The sequence below is a fragment of the Sminthopsis crassicaudata genome, chromosome 1, assembly GCF_048593235.1.
Source record: "Sminthopsis crassicaudata isolate SCR6 chromosome 1, ASM4859323v1, whole genome shotgun sequence".
Classification (NCBI taxonomy): Eukaryota; Metazoa; Chordata; class Mammalia; order Dasyuromorphia; family Dasyuridae; genus Sminthopsis; species Sminthopsis crassicaudata.
The window spans coordinates 626213991-626231425 of NC_133617.1; the positions used below are offsets into that span (position 1 = coordinate 626213991).

A 17435-nucleotide genomic window follows, 5' to 3' on the forward strand; every position below is an offset into this window, starting at 1 on the left:
AAAGCCTGCTTCTGAAGTGTGACCCTGGACAAGTTAGTTAATAGCGCTGATCCTCAGTGTCATCATATGATAATTTTGATTGCTTCAGGTTGTTGACCCATGGACTAGACCTTCACATACATGGTGCTTTGCTAACCCAGAAAGATCCCCACCTTAGATTTTCCCTAAAGTCTAGTCTGTCTTTTTTATTCCACTCCTTCAGATAATAGCAACCTACATTCATGAAGTGTTTTATTTAATGCAGCATCGGAGAAACACATATTCTCTTTATCCATGAGTGACTGAAAAGAAATCCCAAGTCTGAGGCATTTTATTAAGTCAATACCTACTTAAACCCACAGCTCAAGAGGCTTCACTAATATGTTTACTTTTACCAGGCAGCCAGGGGTATGCACTAGTTCAAAATAAATTATAACATCAAATAGATAAATAAGTAAATGAATGGATAAATAAATACATGAATGAATGAACAAGTGAATGAATAACAAGTAAACATTTATTAGGTGCTAAGTGTCAGATACGGTTCTAAGCATCAGGAATATAAATGCAAACCAAAAAGCTTTCCCTGCCTTCAAGAAACTTATATACTAATAGAGGAAGACAACATTTAAATGCAGTCAGTGGTGGCCAGGGGATTATTATGGATAAGTATAACAGAGGAAATTGGGATTAGAGCTATAGGATAAATGATTATCATGTCCTTTCCATAAATGGTAAGATTTATTTGATTACTGCTGACATTTAATAAGTGAAAAAATGAATAAAGAAATCACTTTAACATTCTCTATGCATCTGTAGGGTATATTCTTTTCTAGGTGGTCATAGTATTAGTTGATAGGGCACTCACACACGGAATTTGTATGACCAACAAATATATGATCATAGAATAAGCATGAAAGGACATATGCCAGGAACCAGTGTGGACCCAGTACACAGGAATGCTATACATGGAGAAGTACATGTGTCCATACACATAGATATAGAGCCAGAGCCTGACCCATGGCTCTTTGGGCAGCTAGCTACCCTAGAAATATCTCATTGCTACTATTTAACACCTTATATTGTTGTTCAGTCATTTTCAGTCATATCCAGTTCTTTTTTACCCCATTTGGGGTTCCCTTGGCAAAGATAGAGGAGTTTGCCATTTCCTTCTTCAGCTCATTTTACAGAAGGGAAACTGAGGCACAGAGAGTTAAGTGTCTTGCCTGGAGTCATACAATCAGTAAGTGTGAAGGCCAGATTTTAACTCAGGAAAATGTCTTCCTAACTCCAGGCCCACCACTCCAGCCACTGAGCTATCTCCTTATAGCTATCCTCTCATCCCAAAATCCAAATAGAAAACTCTGTCTCCCTACCCACTCTCAACTTCCCCCCCAAAAAAAAAACAGTAACTTTGTAGATGCTAAAGCCAAGGTAACTTCCCTCCCAAGATCTCCTCTGAATGGCCTGAAAATGAAACTAAGCAAGTACAAAAATGAAGTATGTAAGACAAAGTTTTTGCCTTTTACCTTCCAAATCTATAGTCCTTTCTTTATTATGTACATCTGCCAGCAGCAAAGCCCAAAAATTTTGTGCTGTGTTCTGTCCAGTATAAAACCTGACTGTCCCTGACATACAATATCTTCCTCTCAATCTTTCCAACTAGGGAATAAATTATTATTATCTCTATTTTATAGGTGAAAAAACTGAGGTACAGAATTTTCCCAGTGTTACAGCTAGCAAATATCAGAATTAGAATTTAAAGCCAAGTTCTCCTCTAAAACTAATGTTCTTTCCACTATTCCACACCACTGAATAATGCTCATGGAGAGTATACAGATAAAGTATTATTATCCCCTTTTTACAGAGGGATAAACTGAGTGAATTCAAGTCACAAGCCTATAGACCCACAGCTAATAAATGGCAGAGCTGCTTCCAGAACTCAGGGCTTCTGACCCCAAGTCCAGTGACTGTCCCTGTATTAGTCTTTCTGGCCAAGTAAATAAATGACTTTTCTTTTCTGTTGTAACTTTTTCCTTTCCCTTTTGAGCCTGGCAGGTTGTCAAAGACTTTTAATGTCTAAAGTCCCCTTTAGCAAAAAGCACTAGAATCAAAAGAACCCGAAATACCCTTTGCTCCAGTGACTGTGACCACTTCAACCTTTCATCCCACTCCCTTTAATAGCTGGGAGAAAGAGGAGCAATGAAAGGTAGTGAAGAGAAGTAGGGGAGCTTCGGACTTGGAAACAAATAGGGTTAAACTATGGTTACTGATCAAGCAACTCTATACCTTTGTAGCTTTTTTCTATTCTAACTTTCTTCATTGATTTTTACTGTGTCTAAAGTAAAATAATGCACCTTCTTATCACCTCTCAATGGAATTAAAGGGAAAATGTTTTTGGTCCCTCACTAAGAAAAGCAGGAAAATTCAAGTAATCCCCCAGGTTCTAAGAGCTAGTGCCAGATATAGCAGAGAGTATTATCACAGTGCAATTGGGATCATTGTGGCATATCAGGAAATAAAAAAATTCTAAATTGTAATTTAGTAATAAATTCCTTCTCTTTTTACCCCTGAAGCATTGGATTTATTGTTTATATGCAAAGAAGTTGACAGTGCTAGTTACTTATCCCTCTCATGATCAGGAAGTAGCCTTTTCTACACTATACATTTGTGTACCTCACCTTTTGAGACCCACCCACAAGATTTGGCCCTGGAGCAATGACAGAGAGAGATGTCTACTGGGGATCAGTTTTTCCAGCAGTCCCTAACTTCCCAGGGATGGAAGACCTGACCTGAGGATAAATTGCACACACAGTGTAATGACACTGACCCTAACCTTGGAAAAGGGCAGAAAAGGTGAGTAGGAAAGACAAAGCAGAAGCCAAAACACAGATGGCTAAACTTTGCCAGGAGCAGTGATAAATCCTGAGATGAGACAGTTTCTAAGCTCCAAATATAAAGTTTGTCTTTGGTAAATCAGCACAACTGATTAGAGTGCAGATATGGTCACATGCCATTCCCTTTCCCTTTTAAAATGTATTGCACTTTCTCTGCTCACTTTAAACTCCAGTTACTCTCTGGGCTGGACTCAAACAACTGTTAACATTGGTTTCAAATGTTAACTCCATTGAGCCATTAAATGTGATAAAATCATTAATCAACCAAAACTAAAAATGTTTGAAGTAACTTTATTTAAAGTTGATACATATAGAACTTGAGAAAAATGGAAGGATCACTTGATTTTAAAATGAAACATTTGGTTCTGAATGAAGATGTGGTAAAACATCTAAAAAATGCCCTAAAAATTTAGGCAGCCAAAATTGGATTGCTAAGAGACTCGCTAAAGGATAGCCTTAGTTTAAAATTAGGAACTAATAGTAACCTTAGTCTACAAGTGATCAAAGAGCAGGCATTTTTTTTTTTTTTACTGGAAAGAGCCATTTAGTATTCTGATTTGCTTAGAGAAGAAAAGCCATATCTTTGAAGGGATCAACCTGATCAGGAAGTTTCCATCAAGCAAGGAGGAGTTGGGGTGGAAGGAAGGTAGTGAGTTGTCTAAGCATGTTCAAGAAGTTTCTCTGGACCAGGTAATAATTTATAGCTCTACCTGCTTTCCCACCAGTGTGACCTAGTGGATTATACACATATAGACTATCTTTTAAAATTATGATTCAGTAAGAAAAAAATTACTTTCTGATGACCAGCAGGAGGAATACAGAGAGGCTTGAAGAGACTTACATCAACTGATGCTGAGTGAAATGAATAGAACCAGAAGATCGCTGCACACTTCAATACTGTATGAGGATGTATTCTGATGGAAGTGGATATCTTCAACATAAAGAAGATCCAACTCACTTCCAGCTGATCAATGATGGACAGAAATAACTACACCCAGAGAAGGAACACTGGGAAGTGAATGTAAATTGTTAGCACTACTGTCTATCTACCCAGGTTACTTATACCTTCGGAAGCTAATACTTAACGTGCAACAAGAAAATGGGATTTACACGCATATATTGTATCTAGGTTATACTGTAACACATGTAAAATGTATGGGATTGCCTGTCATCTGGGGGAGGGAGTAAAGGGAGGAAGGGGATAATTTGGAAAAATGAATACAAGGGATAATGTTATAAAAAAAATTACTCATGCATATATACTGTCAAAAAAATTTATAATTATAAAATAAAAGAAAAGAAAAAAAGAAAAAAATTACTTTCTGAACATGCCTGATGGGAACAGTTAGGAACTTCTTTGCCTATCTTTGATAATATAATTATCAATTGACTACTCATTATATTCTAGTTAATTGGATTGAAGAAAGCGGAGCATAAAAGCATCATCCTTCCCCTATCCTTTCCCTAGTAAGCTGAATCCAGTAAACGTGTTGAGAAAGTGGATAGTAATGAATGTCATTTCACTGGATATAGGAGTCTACTTTCTGTTATTAATAGAACTGGATCTCCTTAATTCAAAACTGATTTGTTCTTTATAAAGAACCAATATCACCATTGAGTCTCAAATTCAGCATAATTTAGAATGCAGATGGGAATTGGCCTCTGATCATTGTGGGGGATAGTAAGGAGAAATTATCCTTAGGAATTATTCTGGCAAGAAGAAAGAAAATTATATATGACCTGACTACATCAAAGTTAAGTTCTCAGATACATAGAGCTCGCTCTCTCTTTGAACCCTTTATCAGTAGGCAAAGTAGCAGAAAGAAACTCTCTACACTCTTTTATCAGAATAAACTTCAACATACACCCTTTTCCTTCTTCCTGTTGTTCCTCTTCTCTATGGCTTGGAAGGCTGTGTCTTCATGTCACAGAAAGCCAACTTCCTAAGAGAAGTAATTCAATTTCATTCTATTTGCCAGTAGACCTTGATTTAGACTTGTTTGAAAGAATTATTATCTACAATTTACAGGATTTAAATGTTTGTACTGAGCTAGAAATTTAATGTACTTGTTATTCCTTTTTTAAAAATCTCTCTTCCTCTTTCTTGAGAAAGTGTTTCTGCTTAATCAGTAGTCAGCACCTAGCTGTCCGCTGAGTAAAGATTCCAAATTACTGGTTGTAAACAGAAGAGTATCCCCTTCCTTGAGAAACAGTCTAGGTGATGACATAAAGATCAAGTCTAGAAAAATATCTGATAATTGGAAGAGTAGGAATGGTAAGAAGACATTAGATTTAGCCTAGAATCTGATTTAGAATTCTGGATTTTATATGTGCTCTTTCTGGAATCTCAGGCAAGGCATCTCTCTCAGCCTGAGTTTCCTCAGGTGTAAATTAAAAGTATCACACTGGATAGCTTTGAAGATTGTTTCCATCTCTAAATCTATGATCTATAATCTTTCAACCTATAAGGCCTAACCAAACCAAATTTTGCCCAAAACATCCAGAATCACAAACTAAAACATAGGCAAAAGTTAAAATAGTTATATCTACATTATAAACAGAAAAGGAACCATAAGGAGATTAAAAAAAAAACAAAAAAAAAACTCCTCAGTAACTGGACAAACTATGGGGCTGGAATTTTTATTAAGACTTTCAGTATAAGGGGGCAGCTAGGTGGCGCAGTGGATAGAGCACCAGCCTTGAATTCAGGAGGACCCGACTTCAAATCTGATCTCAGACACTTAACACTTCCTAGCTGTGTGACCCTGGGCAAGTCACTTAACCCCAGCCTAAAATTAAAAAAAAAAAAAAAAAAAAAAAAAAAGAAGAAGAAGAAGAAGAAGAAGACTTTCAGTATGTAGAGGTTTATGAGTAATATGTTAATTCATAGGAATTCCTGTAACCCTATTCCATTCCAGTGTTGATTCCATTTGACTTCTGCTCCTGATAAAGTTCCTCAAGAACTTCCTTTTCATGCCTGAATTCACTTCAAGCTGTCTATCTGGCAGAATTGCTTGACAAAAACAATTCATCAGCAATATCCTAAGGCTTGCTTAGTATTACATTTTATATTTCAATAGAATGATTTCATTCTGATTTGCTGCATTTGGCATGTGTCAGAACTCTAGATCTTTGCTTTGTAAACAGGTCCTTATAATGTAAGCTTTCCTCTTACTCATATTCAAGTGGTTGATTTTAGACTATTTGATTTATTATTCCTAATTTCAAATTCTACTAGTCAACCCTGTCCAGTGTTTTATTGATTCATTATCGATAAAAAGTACTTATTTGATGGTAGACCACAATAACCAAATTTGGTCTCCCTCATTCTTTGAAGGGAAATGAAAAGCCAATGCTTGTGATACATAGATATACTACTGATTTTTTTAATGTGTCCATTAGTTTTGCTGAACTTGTTTTTATTTTTTGTCTTTATTTTTGTTCTTTGTTATCAAGATGGCTCTCTAGGCAGTCAGTTAACAAACAGAATGGGCCATTTGAAACGTACTCTGTGTTTTGGTTTTTTTTTTTTTAATTTTTAAGTAACTATTAGCAAGCACTAACACAGGCTCTGCAAAAATTACTGAAAGAAGAGCTGGGGGCAAAAGAGCAAAGTTCATTTAAAGGCTGTGGACTCTTCTGACACATACTGAATTTAGCATATTTATTTCATCTAAATTGTTCTTTCACATTGGTCAACTAATGTTTTCTAAAATTAAGGCTAACCTGTGTTATCAATCTGGGAGGTGAAGACAGAGTTTTTAGCCAAAGCAGGAATAATTGCTATTTAAATTCATACTGAACCATCAGAACCCAAACCATGACCAAGTGAGACAGCCAGAGTGATTTGGGTTTAAGGCATAGTCCTTAAAAAGAAATCTAGCTGGTAAATTCCAAGATGTCTTGCAATATTTCAATGATCAAAATTTATATTCATCTGGGCAGAACAATGAATTTTAAGGGTATTGTTCCCTATATGGACAGAGGGAGAGGAGGAAGGGAGACAAGAAAGGAAGGAAGGCAAGGTGAGACAAGGCAAGGCAAGGCAAGGAAGCGTGGCTAGATAAACCATGAAAGATCTCATGTACAAGGTTTTTTAAAAGCATGGGTTGAACCCTGAAAGAACCCAAGGACTTCAAGCGGCAGAAGTTGTAAGGAAAATAGAAGGACTTTTATTTCCCATCTCTATGAATCTTTAGTAGCTGTTTTGATGTCTGGAATACACTTCCAAGAAGGAAAGAAGGAAGGAGGAAAGGAAGCAAGAAAGAAGAAGAAAAAAAGAAGGAAGGAAGGAAAAAGGGAAGGAAGAAAAAGAGGGAATAAGGGAAGGAAGGAGGACAAGAAGGAAGGAAGAAATGGAAAGAGGGAAGGAAGGTGGAAAAGAAGAAAGGAAGAAAGAGAGAAAAAATGAGGGAAGAGAAGGAAAGAACAAAGGAAGAAAAAGAAAGGAGAAGAAATGAATAAAATGGAGAGAGGGAAAGGAAGAGAGGAAAGAAGAGAAGGAAAGGAAAAAGAGGGAGGGGGAAAGGAGTATTTATTTCACACCTAATACATATTAGGCAATGTATTAAATGCTTTATAAATATTATCTAAAAAGCCCACCTCTTCTCCTTTCATATTTTCATAAAGTTTACCATCAGTACATTTATAGATACTGTGGTTTTACATTATATATGTATTTGTGCCTAATGATAGCCATCTCTGAGAAAAAAAATGACACAATAATTTTATTAGGTATTTAAAAGGAAAAGCAAGTTGTATATAATAAATTGCAGTTTCATGTACAATCCTCTTTTTTCTATTCTACTTTATTATGGAAATTCTTCTTTTATTTCCTAAGTTCAGAATTTTGAATTTTTAAAAAATAATTTATAAAGAAGAGAAAAACAAGCATATGAGTTGGTAGTTTCATACTTTTCTCAATTGTCTCTTTTTTTGTTAATAATGTCATCTATTAATGACTTTTCCCAGTCATTTGGTGTTTCCCCACTCTGTTATGCTATTCTTCTTTTGTTTTCCAGCAACTGCTAGAGCCCAGATTCAGAGAAGAACTCTCCCTACAAAGCAGAAACCAGACGATCCTGGCTTTTTCTTTTTTCTCTCCCAAGGAGCTCCTTGTACAATCTCTCTGCAGACTCCCATGTTTGCACAGAGGAGGAGATGGTACTGTGCCAGGCTCCTCCCTCACTCTCCTTCCTTCTCTCCCTTGCCCTCTCTCCTCTTCTATTCAATCCTAAATCTCAAAGTTCAACTGCTCTGAAAGTGACTGGATGCCTCCTGTACTACTGCTCTCCTGAGACGGTTGTCTGATAATTATGGCTCTCCTAAAAGCTTCCTTCCTCCAGATGTTCAAGAGGTGCTTCCTACAATGTGGTGAGTAGAAAGGAGGGAGCTGTAGGGCTCATGGGAGATTTGATGGGAAGAAGGAAGGTAGAAAGAGGAAAGGTGACTATCACAGGAGGGGAAATGAGGAATGGGTTTCCTGTTGGGCAACATTAAAGGAATTCCCCAGTTATATAGGACACTACATAGAAATAGGAAGCAGAAAGATAGTCTAAAGATGATCAAACTTATCTTACAAATGACTAAAGAGGTCCAAAGAGTTGAGATGACTTTCCTAAAGTCACATAACTAATAATGGGCCAAATCAAAACTGAAATCCATTTCTTCCTAACTTTAGTATGGTATTTTACAGGTGCTTTTTTCTATAACCCCTTGTGAATGCGCCATCCATCAATGACATTTGCATATCACTTAGCCTATATTATATATGTTTGTGCTCATTTTTATATGTCATATGGTGACAGGAATTAAAGCTGGAGGAGCCTTAGAGATTATCTTGTCTAAGCCCCTCATTTTTCTTTTTTTTTAATTTAAATATATATTTTTTATTTTATAATTATAACTTTTTTTTGACAGTACATATGCATGGGTAATTGTTTACATTATCCCTTGTACTCATTTCTGTTCCAATTTTTCCCTTTCTTCCCTCCACCCCTTCCCCCAGATGGCAGGCAGTCTTATACATGTTAAATCTGTTATAGTATATCCTAGATACAATCTATGTGTGCAGAACTGAATTTCTTGTTACACAGGAAGAATTGGATTCAGAAGGTAAAAAATAACCTTAAGCCCCTCATTTTTCAAGAGAATGTCACATAAGTAAGCACTATCATTTAAACTCAAGTCCTTTCCTTTTAAATCCAAGGTTTTTTCAATGATTCTCTGATGGAAATACTACTTTTATTTACCCAAAATTTTATCATACCTGTGGATGGAGAAAGGACCAGTAGCCCCTCTCTGAAGGAGGAGGAAAAGGGAGCTATTGCCCCCTCTCTGTTTCCTGAAACTATATGGAACCTGTGGAAATGGGGCTCAGGTAGAGCAGCAACTACTTTGGATATCCATTTGAAAGACCAGTAGCTCATTTAGGACATCTGTTTTATCCCCATTAATGAGAGACTCAAAGAGTGTAAAGTATTGCTTATATGAATATGTGCTGAGAGATCATTTGATCATCAAAATATCTTTCTGGGATTTTATTTCTCACCTTTTTTCTTCCCATGCATAGCTATATAGAGTTATAGACATACATAAAGATACATACACATACATGAATCCACACATATGCACATGTTTCCTGTAAGTACACAAATACATATACAGAATTACAGAATCTCAGAAAAAGGAGGAAACCCCGAGGCCATTTCTCCAATGCAACTTTAAAATATCTCCAGCAAGTTGTCATCTGGACTTCTACAGAAAACCTTCAGCAAGAAAATAGCCCATTATTTCCTGATATAATCCATTTTACTTTAGGAAAGCCCTCTAAATATAAAATATACATGATGTTTTATAAATATTATAGGAATATATACATACATATATATATATATATATACATATATATATATATATATATAAAAGCATACACACACCATACATCTAGAGGCAGCTAGGGAGCCTGTGTGAATAGAGCGCTGGGCCTGAGGATAGTTAAATTCAAATCTGGGCTCAAACACTTTTTAGCTGAATGACCTTAGACAAATCTCTCTGTCCCAGTTTTCTCAACTGTAAAACAATAATAATAATAGAATTGACTCCCCAGAGTTGTTTTGAGGATCAAAATAAATTAATATTTAGAAAGAGCTTTACATATAGTAGACATTATAAAAATGCTAGCTATTATCCTCATCATTGCACATATGTATATAGAGGAGCAGGCAGTTAGATAGCATAATAGATAAAATGTCAGACCAGGAGAAAAGAAGTCTCATTCTTCCTAAGTTCAAATCTGACCTCAGACACTTACTAGCCATGTGGCCCTGGGTAAGGTAACTTTTTGCCTCAGTTTCCTCATTTGTCAAATAAATTGGAAAAGAAAATGACAAACCACTTCAGTATCTTTGCCAAGAAAACCCCAGACAGGGTCAAAAAGAATAGGGCACAACTCAAAATGACTGAACACCAAATATAAAGAATATCCCCAAGATTCTTGGTACAGTTTTAAGCTATTAAAGTTTATCATTGTATTACCTATCTTCACATATACCTATACATACTCATGTTCAAAGTACACATAAGGTAAATATAAACTACTTTCAAGGAAATCACTTGAAATAGAAGAAGATCAGGAGAAGGAGTTCATATAACAGGTAACTGAAGAAAACTGGGAATTTGAGAAGTGGAGGTGGGGAGGGAATGCATTCCAGGCATGAAAAATAGCCAGGATGAAACTGCAGACACAGAATGGAATATTGTATACTGGCAACAAATAGACCAGTTTTCCTGAAATATTGAGCATGAGAAAGAGAGAATAAACCTGGAAAAGTAGGCTGAAGTCAGATTGTGAAAGGGCTTTTAAGTGTCAAAGAAAAGCATTTGTATTTTATCTCAGAGGTTATAAGCAGACTAGAGCAGGACTACTCAGTTAGACATTTGTTGATAGATTCTAGAGGATCCTTGAATGGAGGAGAGGATGAGTGATGAATACTTCATTTCCACTAAGTCCTAACTGAAATTTAATATTTTCTTAAATCATCATTTTTTAACAAAAGCATTATCCTGAGAAAGGGACCCAAAGATTTGCCAAACTGAAAGGAAGTCCAAGAGAAATCAAAAAAAAAAAAACACTATAAAAAATTTCTCAATAACGGAATGCCTAAACCTATGCTTTAGGAAGTTTTTTTTGTTTTTGTTTTTTGTTTTTGTGCTGAGGCAATTGGGGTTAAGTGACTTGCCCAGGATCACACAGCCAGGAAGTATTAAGTGTCTGAGGATAGATTTGAACTCAAGTCCTCCTGACTTCAGGACTGGTGCATTATCCACTGTGCCACCTAGCTGCCCCTAGGAATATTATTATAGAAGCTATGAGGAGAATATCTTAGAAAAGCTTGAGGCAGTGACTTTTATTTGTATAATATATATGTATATAGATATGTGTATTTGTGTATGGATATATATACATGTATTTAATTTAATCTGTTAAAACTGAATATGCATGAAATCAACTTAATTCCTGATCTGAGTATTATGTATTATAAGGATATGGGAACTTTTAAAATAGTTAATTATTACTATTAAAGAATTAAAGAAATATAAATCATCCTCTGTAGGTCCTTCCAAACTAGTTAATGATTGATAGCCTTCATACCCTACTAGATAAAAGGAGAATTTTCACCATATGTTCATATCATGTACCTTCCTCTTCATTAATAACAATAATAATTTAGCAGCCATCATAAAAGGAAATAGAGGGTTGAGAAGGTTATAAAGTGAAATTAATTCAGAATAATTTCACAATGAGACAAATAACTAAAAGCTATATGTGTTTCTCTAAGAACTCTGTGATACTTCCTCATTTGAAAAACTTGAAACTAGATTTAGAGTCAGCTCCATCCAGACAACCAGGCAATGAGCCTCTCAAAACATATTTTGCTCCCTTGTGATATGAATCATAGGCTGCCACTTATACTGCCCTCAAAAGACCAATGGAAAAGATAACAAAACACCTCTAGGGCTTTTACCAAAAGAAAAAACTTGAACTTCATGCATTTAATTGTAAACCATGAGAAATTAAGGTCAAATTCATAATTGGTAAATAAAGAGTGCAATCAAAAGTGGCCTAATGGAGAAAATGTTAGTAATGTTGATTAAACTTAAAGGTATGTCGTGCATTCATTTTTTCCTGAGAACTGATTGTTAAACATTTACCAGCACATTCCTGGAAGGTAGGAAATTTGAGGAAAAATTAGCATATATGTTGAAGTTCCCCTAAAATGAGTATAAAAGTTTGGGTGGTGAGAAATTATGAGTTGCTCATTGAACTCTGAAAAAGAAGAGAAAATATTTTGTTAGGTTAGTAGGAAACAGTGACAGGACTCTAGATTGAGCAATAAATTTGGATAGAGTAAACTTCAAAGGAAATTTGCAAAAGGAAAATGAACAAGACTCAAAATATAATAAGAGTAAAAGAATAGACCATTAGCTTTTAGGAAATTACCTAGCACTTTTACCAACTTTTATTCCTATATTTTTAATATCAATATTCTTTTGGTGATAATGATATATCACTATGAATAATGTAATTTGACAGTCTATGAAGAACCAAATGGAATATTTTTAGACAAAGAGGAAAACAAAAAAAATTTGCTTAGAGAAACCTAGAGAATCAACTGAAAAAGAAACTCCTCAAATAGTTTTTCCATGTCTTCTCTATCTCACTTCAAGTGGAGTTTTCAGTTTGACTTGCATTATTTTGGACTATACTATAAATTTTGCTATTCTATGACAGTTGACACTTAACCCAATGGGCAGATAGAGCAGCCTAATTATTGGTGATGTTTTGCTAGAGAAAAAAAGCTTTTAGGGGATGCATGAAAGTCATGCCCAAGTATTTGAAAGTTTTATATAGGAGAGATTTGACCTTTTTGTTGAACTCCAAGAGTAAAAATAGAAACAATTCATAGAATTGGGGGAGAGGAAGATCTTTATCCAACATAAAGAAAATTTTTCTAATAATTAAAACCATTGAAAAGTGAAATGAGCTGTCCTGAAATTCTGTGACTTCTCTATTATTAGAGTTCTTCTAAGGAAAGTAGCTGTCAAAAATGTCATAAAGGAAATTCCTGTTTTTCTATGGGTTAAAATGGATAACCTCTGATGTCTTGTCTCACTCTGACTGTAATACTCAAGTATCCCATAAACTATACATCACCAAGATAACTAGCTAATTCACCTACCCACCAAATGAACTCTACAACTCATCTATGCAAAGCCCATCCTTCCCTATATTTAAACTTTATTCCACAGTTGTAACTATCAACAGAGGTGGAGATTGCCCAAGGCACTGTGAAACACACATTTTGCATACAGGCATTGCTAAATATCAGTGGGTTTCTGGTTATCATTCCCTCCTACTCTCCTAAATGCTACAAGTGTTGGAAATCAAGTCTGATTGCTCACATAAAATCACATAGATACTCTTTGATCAGGTAATAAATACATTTCCATTGAAACAACCTTGTAGCCTAATGACCAATATCATCTGTCTTTCTATAAGTCTATTTCATTTTCTACCAATCTTTTTTTCAATGGGATAATCTATAAACCAAGTTGCATTTACTAAATCCTTGTATGCCTCAATAATGGATAAATTTGAGGAATTTGAAATCTAAAAGATCCCATCATTGTAAAAGTGACAGTGATACTTGTAATACCTGGAAGATCTGGATAACTGTAAACCAAGTAAATAACATGGGAATTCACACAATCTGCTCACTCTAGGAGTGGCAAAAGCTTTTCCTCAAGAATATAACACTAAGCCATTATCTCAAGTCCTAGGGAAGCAATCTAGGAAAAGAGAAACCTAAAGCTATGCTATTGCATCTCTATCCTCTTTCTGAAGAAGGAAAATCTTGACTGTATTTTTTGCTTAGGATAACTAGTTTTCCATCAGATTAAAACTATCTGTAAGAGAATGGCCTATTTTCTAGGCCATTAGTTCCACTATTTCACACCCCTACTGTCACCATTTCCTCTTTGCATCACCTCCAAAAAAGGACTTGGATAATGATTTGACTAGATGGCCTCTGAGGATCCTTCCAAATTAGAGATACTATGAACAGATAATTCAAATGTTTGTCCAAATAATTCTTACTCAAAAATGCATTTTTTCAGAAACACATAGTTAATGGAGCCCAGAATATTCAAAACCAAATTCTATAAACATTCATAAATGGATTTCTTTATGTTTTCAAAATTTTGATAGGTGCTAAGAACACAAATACAAAAATAAAAGCTTCTTCCCTCTAAGAGTTTATAGTCCATTGAAAGAAATGATTCATATACTGATAAGCAAATTCAAAATCTATACAAAATAAATGCAAAGTGATTAGTAATAGTATATGGTATTGGTGTTTGTTGGGACTTTTAAAAAAATTTTAATAGGGAAAGAAAGGAGGGAGGAAATAAACAAGACCCAGGAATAGTAAAGCCATGTCAGATTGAGGTGTAGGTTTAATTTCTCTAAAAATTTGTTTTAATTTTTTAATTCGCTTTTTCTAGTATGGATCTGGCCTTAGTCTTAATATCTACTTTGAATCTAATATTAGAGACTTTCTGTTTTTTAAAAGTTTAATTTTTTTTCACATATCAATGTACCTCTAACTTTGGATTCAATCAATTAGTAACTCCATGAAGAGTCCTTGTTTAGAAGGAGAAGTGAATGATACTGAAGGAACCAGAAGATTTGGGATTCTTAGAAGCACTGTAGGATTTTATCATCTCATGTGAGAAACTAATAAAGACATGAAGAGTATCTCTTGAAGGGAAAAATTCTCAGAAAGCTTTAGATACCTCTTTTTCCCTTCTTATTCAAACTTAACCAAAAGCCACTTGTTTTAATGTACTAAAAGCAAATTAATGACATCAGTGATTTTCTGAAACAGAAAAATGGGATATCTTGAAAGAAATCTGTCCAAAAGAGATCTTTCAAACTTAATTAAAAATAGTTGCCTATTGTGTTTTCTTAGGAAAAATGACTCAGTAACCATTCTGTCCTTTACCTTTGCATTCATAAAAAGGCTTTTGTTTCATTTGTTCAATCAACTGAATAGGAGGGATTATTTTGTTTATTTCCCCTAGTCTGTAAAATGGCTAGGTACCTTCTAGCATTGATTTATGATTTTGTGATTTCCTACAAAATATGTAGGAATAAAAAGAGAGAGAGAAAGGAAAGAATGAGGCAATTACTTTGTAAAGTAATAGGGGGAAATTTTTGTTTAGGAGTCAAAAGACATGATCTAGTTCAAACTTTATCACTTACAAGTTACATGATTTTGACAAATAATTTCTCTAGGGATTTAGTTTCCTCATTTGTTAAAAAAAATTAAATTAAATTAAATTTTTAAAAAAAGGGGGGGGGAGGGAATGATTAGATAATCCCTAAAATTCCTCCCAGATCTAAAATTATAATCATGAGAACTCTTCATGTGACCAAACTATATCAGGGAATCTTAACCTTTTTGTATTATGAATTCCTTTGTCAATCTGCTAAAGTTAATGAACCTTTTTGGAATAAAAATACAAAATAAAATACACAGAATTATAAAGGAAACTAATAATATAAAAAAGTTTTCCAAAAATTTCGTGGAACCTGGATTAATAAATGCTACAATTAATGGTACTAGATAGTATATTAGATGATATCTCATTCTAATATTCAATAATAATTCAACATTCTAACATTCTTAGTGACATCTAATAGAGAATCATAGTACATCTATGAATATCCTTAATTTTTTGTATATTGGGAAAGGGTACCTTTTAATTCTATCTAAATGCTGTTTTAATCTTTTATCCTATCTGCATAATGTCTAGAGGCCAAAATAGTCAATTCATAGACTTTTAGATTTAGAAAGATCCTTAGACGTTATCTAGTCCTTTCTGATAATTCACAACTATCAAAAACTTCATAACCAAATGTAGAAATAAGGAGCCATGTAGAACACCAAAGCCATAGGAAAGTTTTTGAGTTATTGATTTCAGTGTAATATACCTTTAAAGACCTTTTTTTTTCCTTTTCTCCTAGGTAAGGGAAGCTTTATTGTCCAAATGCTGACCTTCTTTGATTTCAAGGATAGCTTTTTTCCAGCAAAATTGAGGCTGCATAACAGCACCCTGGACAGTGCCTCCCTCCCACGTGGGAGTCAGTTTTTCATTTTGCTAGTTCTATTCACCAGAATCCTAAACCTCCCCCTCCTCAGTGAGCACCACCACTTACTAGTCCCTCAAAAAACAACAATAACAACAAACAACCAACAACAAAAATCCAGCATTCTGCCTTTTTTTTTTAGACCAGATATGACTACATTTCAAAACCTAATTAATTTTAAACTTGTTATTTATTTTGATGCTTTGGAGAATGTACTGGTATTTTTGGTGTTGGTCTTTCCTTGATAGCACAGATCTCAAAACCTCCTGATGGAAGCAGTGTATCATTGTGAAAGGAGCACCAGCTTTTGGACTCAGAAAATCTGGATTTGAAACCCAGGTTTACTGACTATTTGTATGAACATAAACAAAGTACTTAATCACTCTGTAATGTACTTTCCTAATCTTATAGTCAACTTATAGTCAACTCTAAGGGATTTTCATAACTGGACATTAGAGAAGGATTGTGATAGCTAAAATATAATTCTAATGTGCTGGGGTTTTTTGATAGGTGCCTGCTGGAAGTCTGGATCTAAGCTTAGTGTTCATGCATCACCTAAAATACCTCCATGTGACTTCACACCTGAAAAATATGAGGTAGGACTCAATGTTTTAGACATAGTCAAAGGGGTTCTTCTTTACAAAATTCCTACAGCAGATGGTTGTGAAGCACAGAAAAGTATTTATGTATTTTCTGGGACTCTGAAGAATCTCAGGAAACTAAACTCTACCTCTGACTAACTGCATGACCTTGGTAAATCTCTTTGACTGTATTACTCTGGAAATTCTCAATCTTCTCCAACGTACTTCTGCATAGGTTTCTTCTTTTCACTTCCACCATTTTGCGTGTTGTCTTACCTCATTAGATTGCAAGCTCCTTAAGAGTAGAGACTGTCTTTTTTTCAAATTATATCCCTTATGCTGGGCACGATGCCTGATAGAATGCCTGATACAATGCCAGTATTAAGTCCTAAATAAGGACTTAATACATATTTAAAAACTCTTATTAACCCTTTGGGATTTTTGTTTCATCCTCATTGGAGAAACTGTATTCATAACTTAGGTTATCATCTTCAAGTTCTCCTTCAGTTCTAATATTCTCTATTTCTAATTCAACTTACAAGTATCCTTGCATATTTACTAAAGGTAGGTCATCTCACAGCAATAACCCCACCCCTTAATTTTCATTCTTGGTAACTTTTGAAGTGAAAGGTAATATGGTAAGGTAGGGCTTGTAGTCAGAAAAACCTAAGTTCAAGTCTCACCTCTAACATAAAATTGCTGAATAACCCTTGAGAAGTTACTTAGCTATTCTCAGTATCCCAGGCAAATCTCTTATACTATAAA

At 34.8% G+C, this 17435-nt stretch overlaps 1 protein-coding gene across 1 annotated transcript in view; it reads left to right on the forward strand.

The window, feature by feature from the left end:
• The first annotated feature begins 8074 nt into the window (after positions 1–8074).
• The window catches only part of AGXT2 (alanine--glyoxylate aminotransferase 2), a 43296-nt gene continuing 33935 nt past the window's right edge, over positions 8075–17435 (forward strand). Inside the window, exons 1-2 of the mRNA XM_074282698.1 lie at positions 8075–8249; positions 16600–16685. Coding sequence (XP_074138799.1) covers positions 8192–8249; positions 16600–16685 — 144 coding nt within the window. The 5' untranslated portion in view covers positions 8075–8191. The remainder of the gene's footprint in view (positions 8250–16599; positions 16686–17435) is intronic.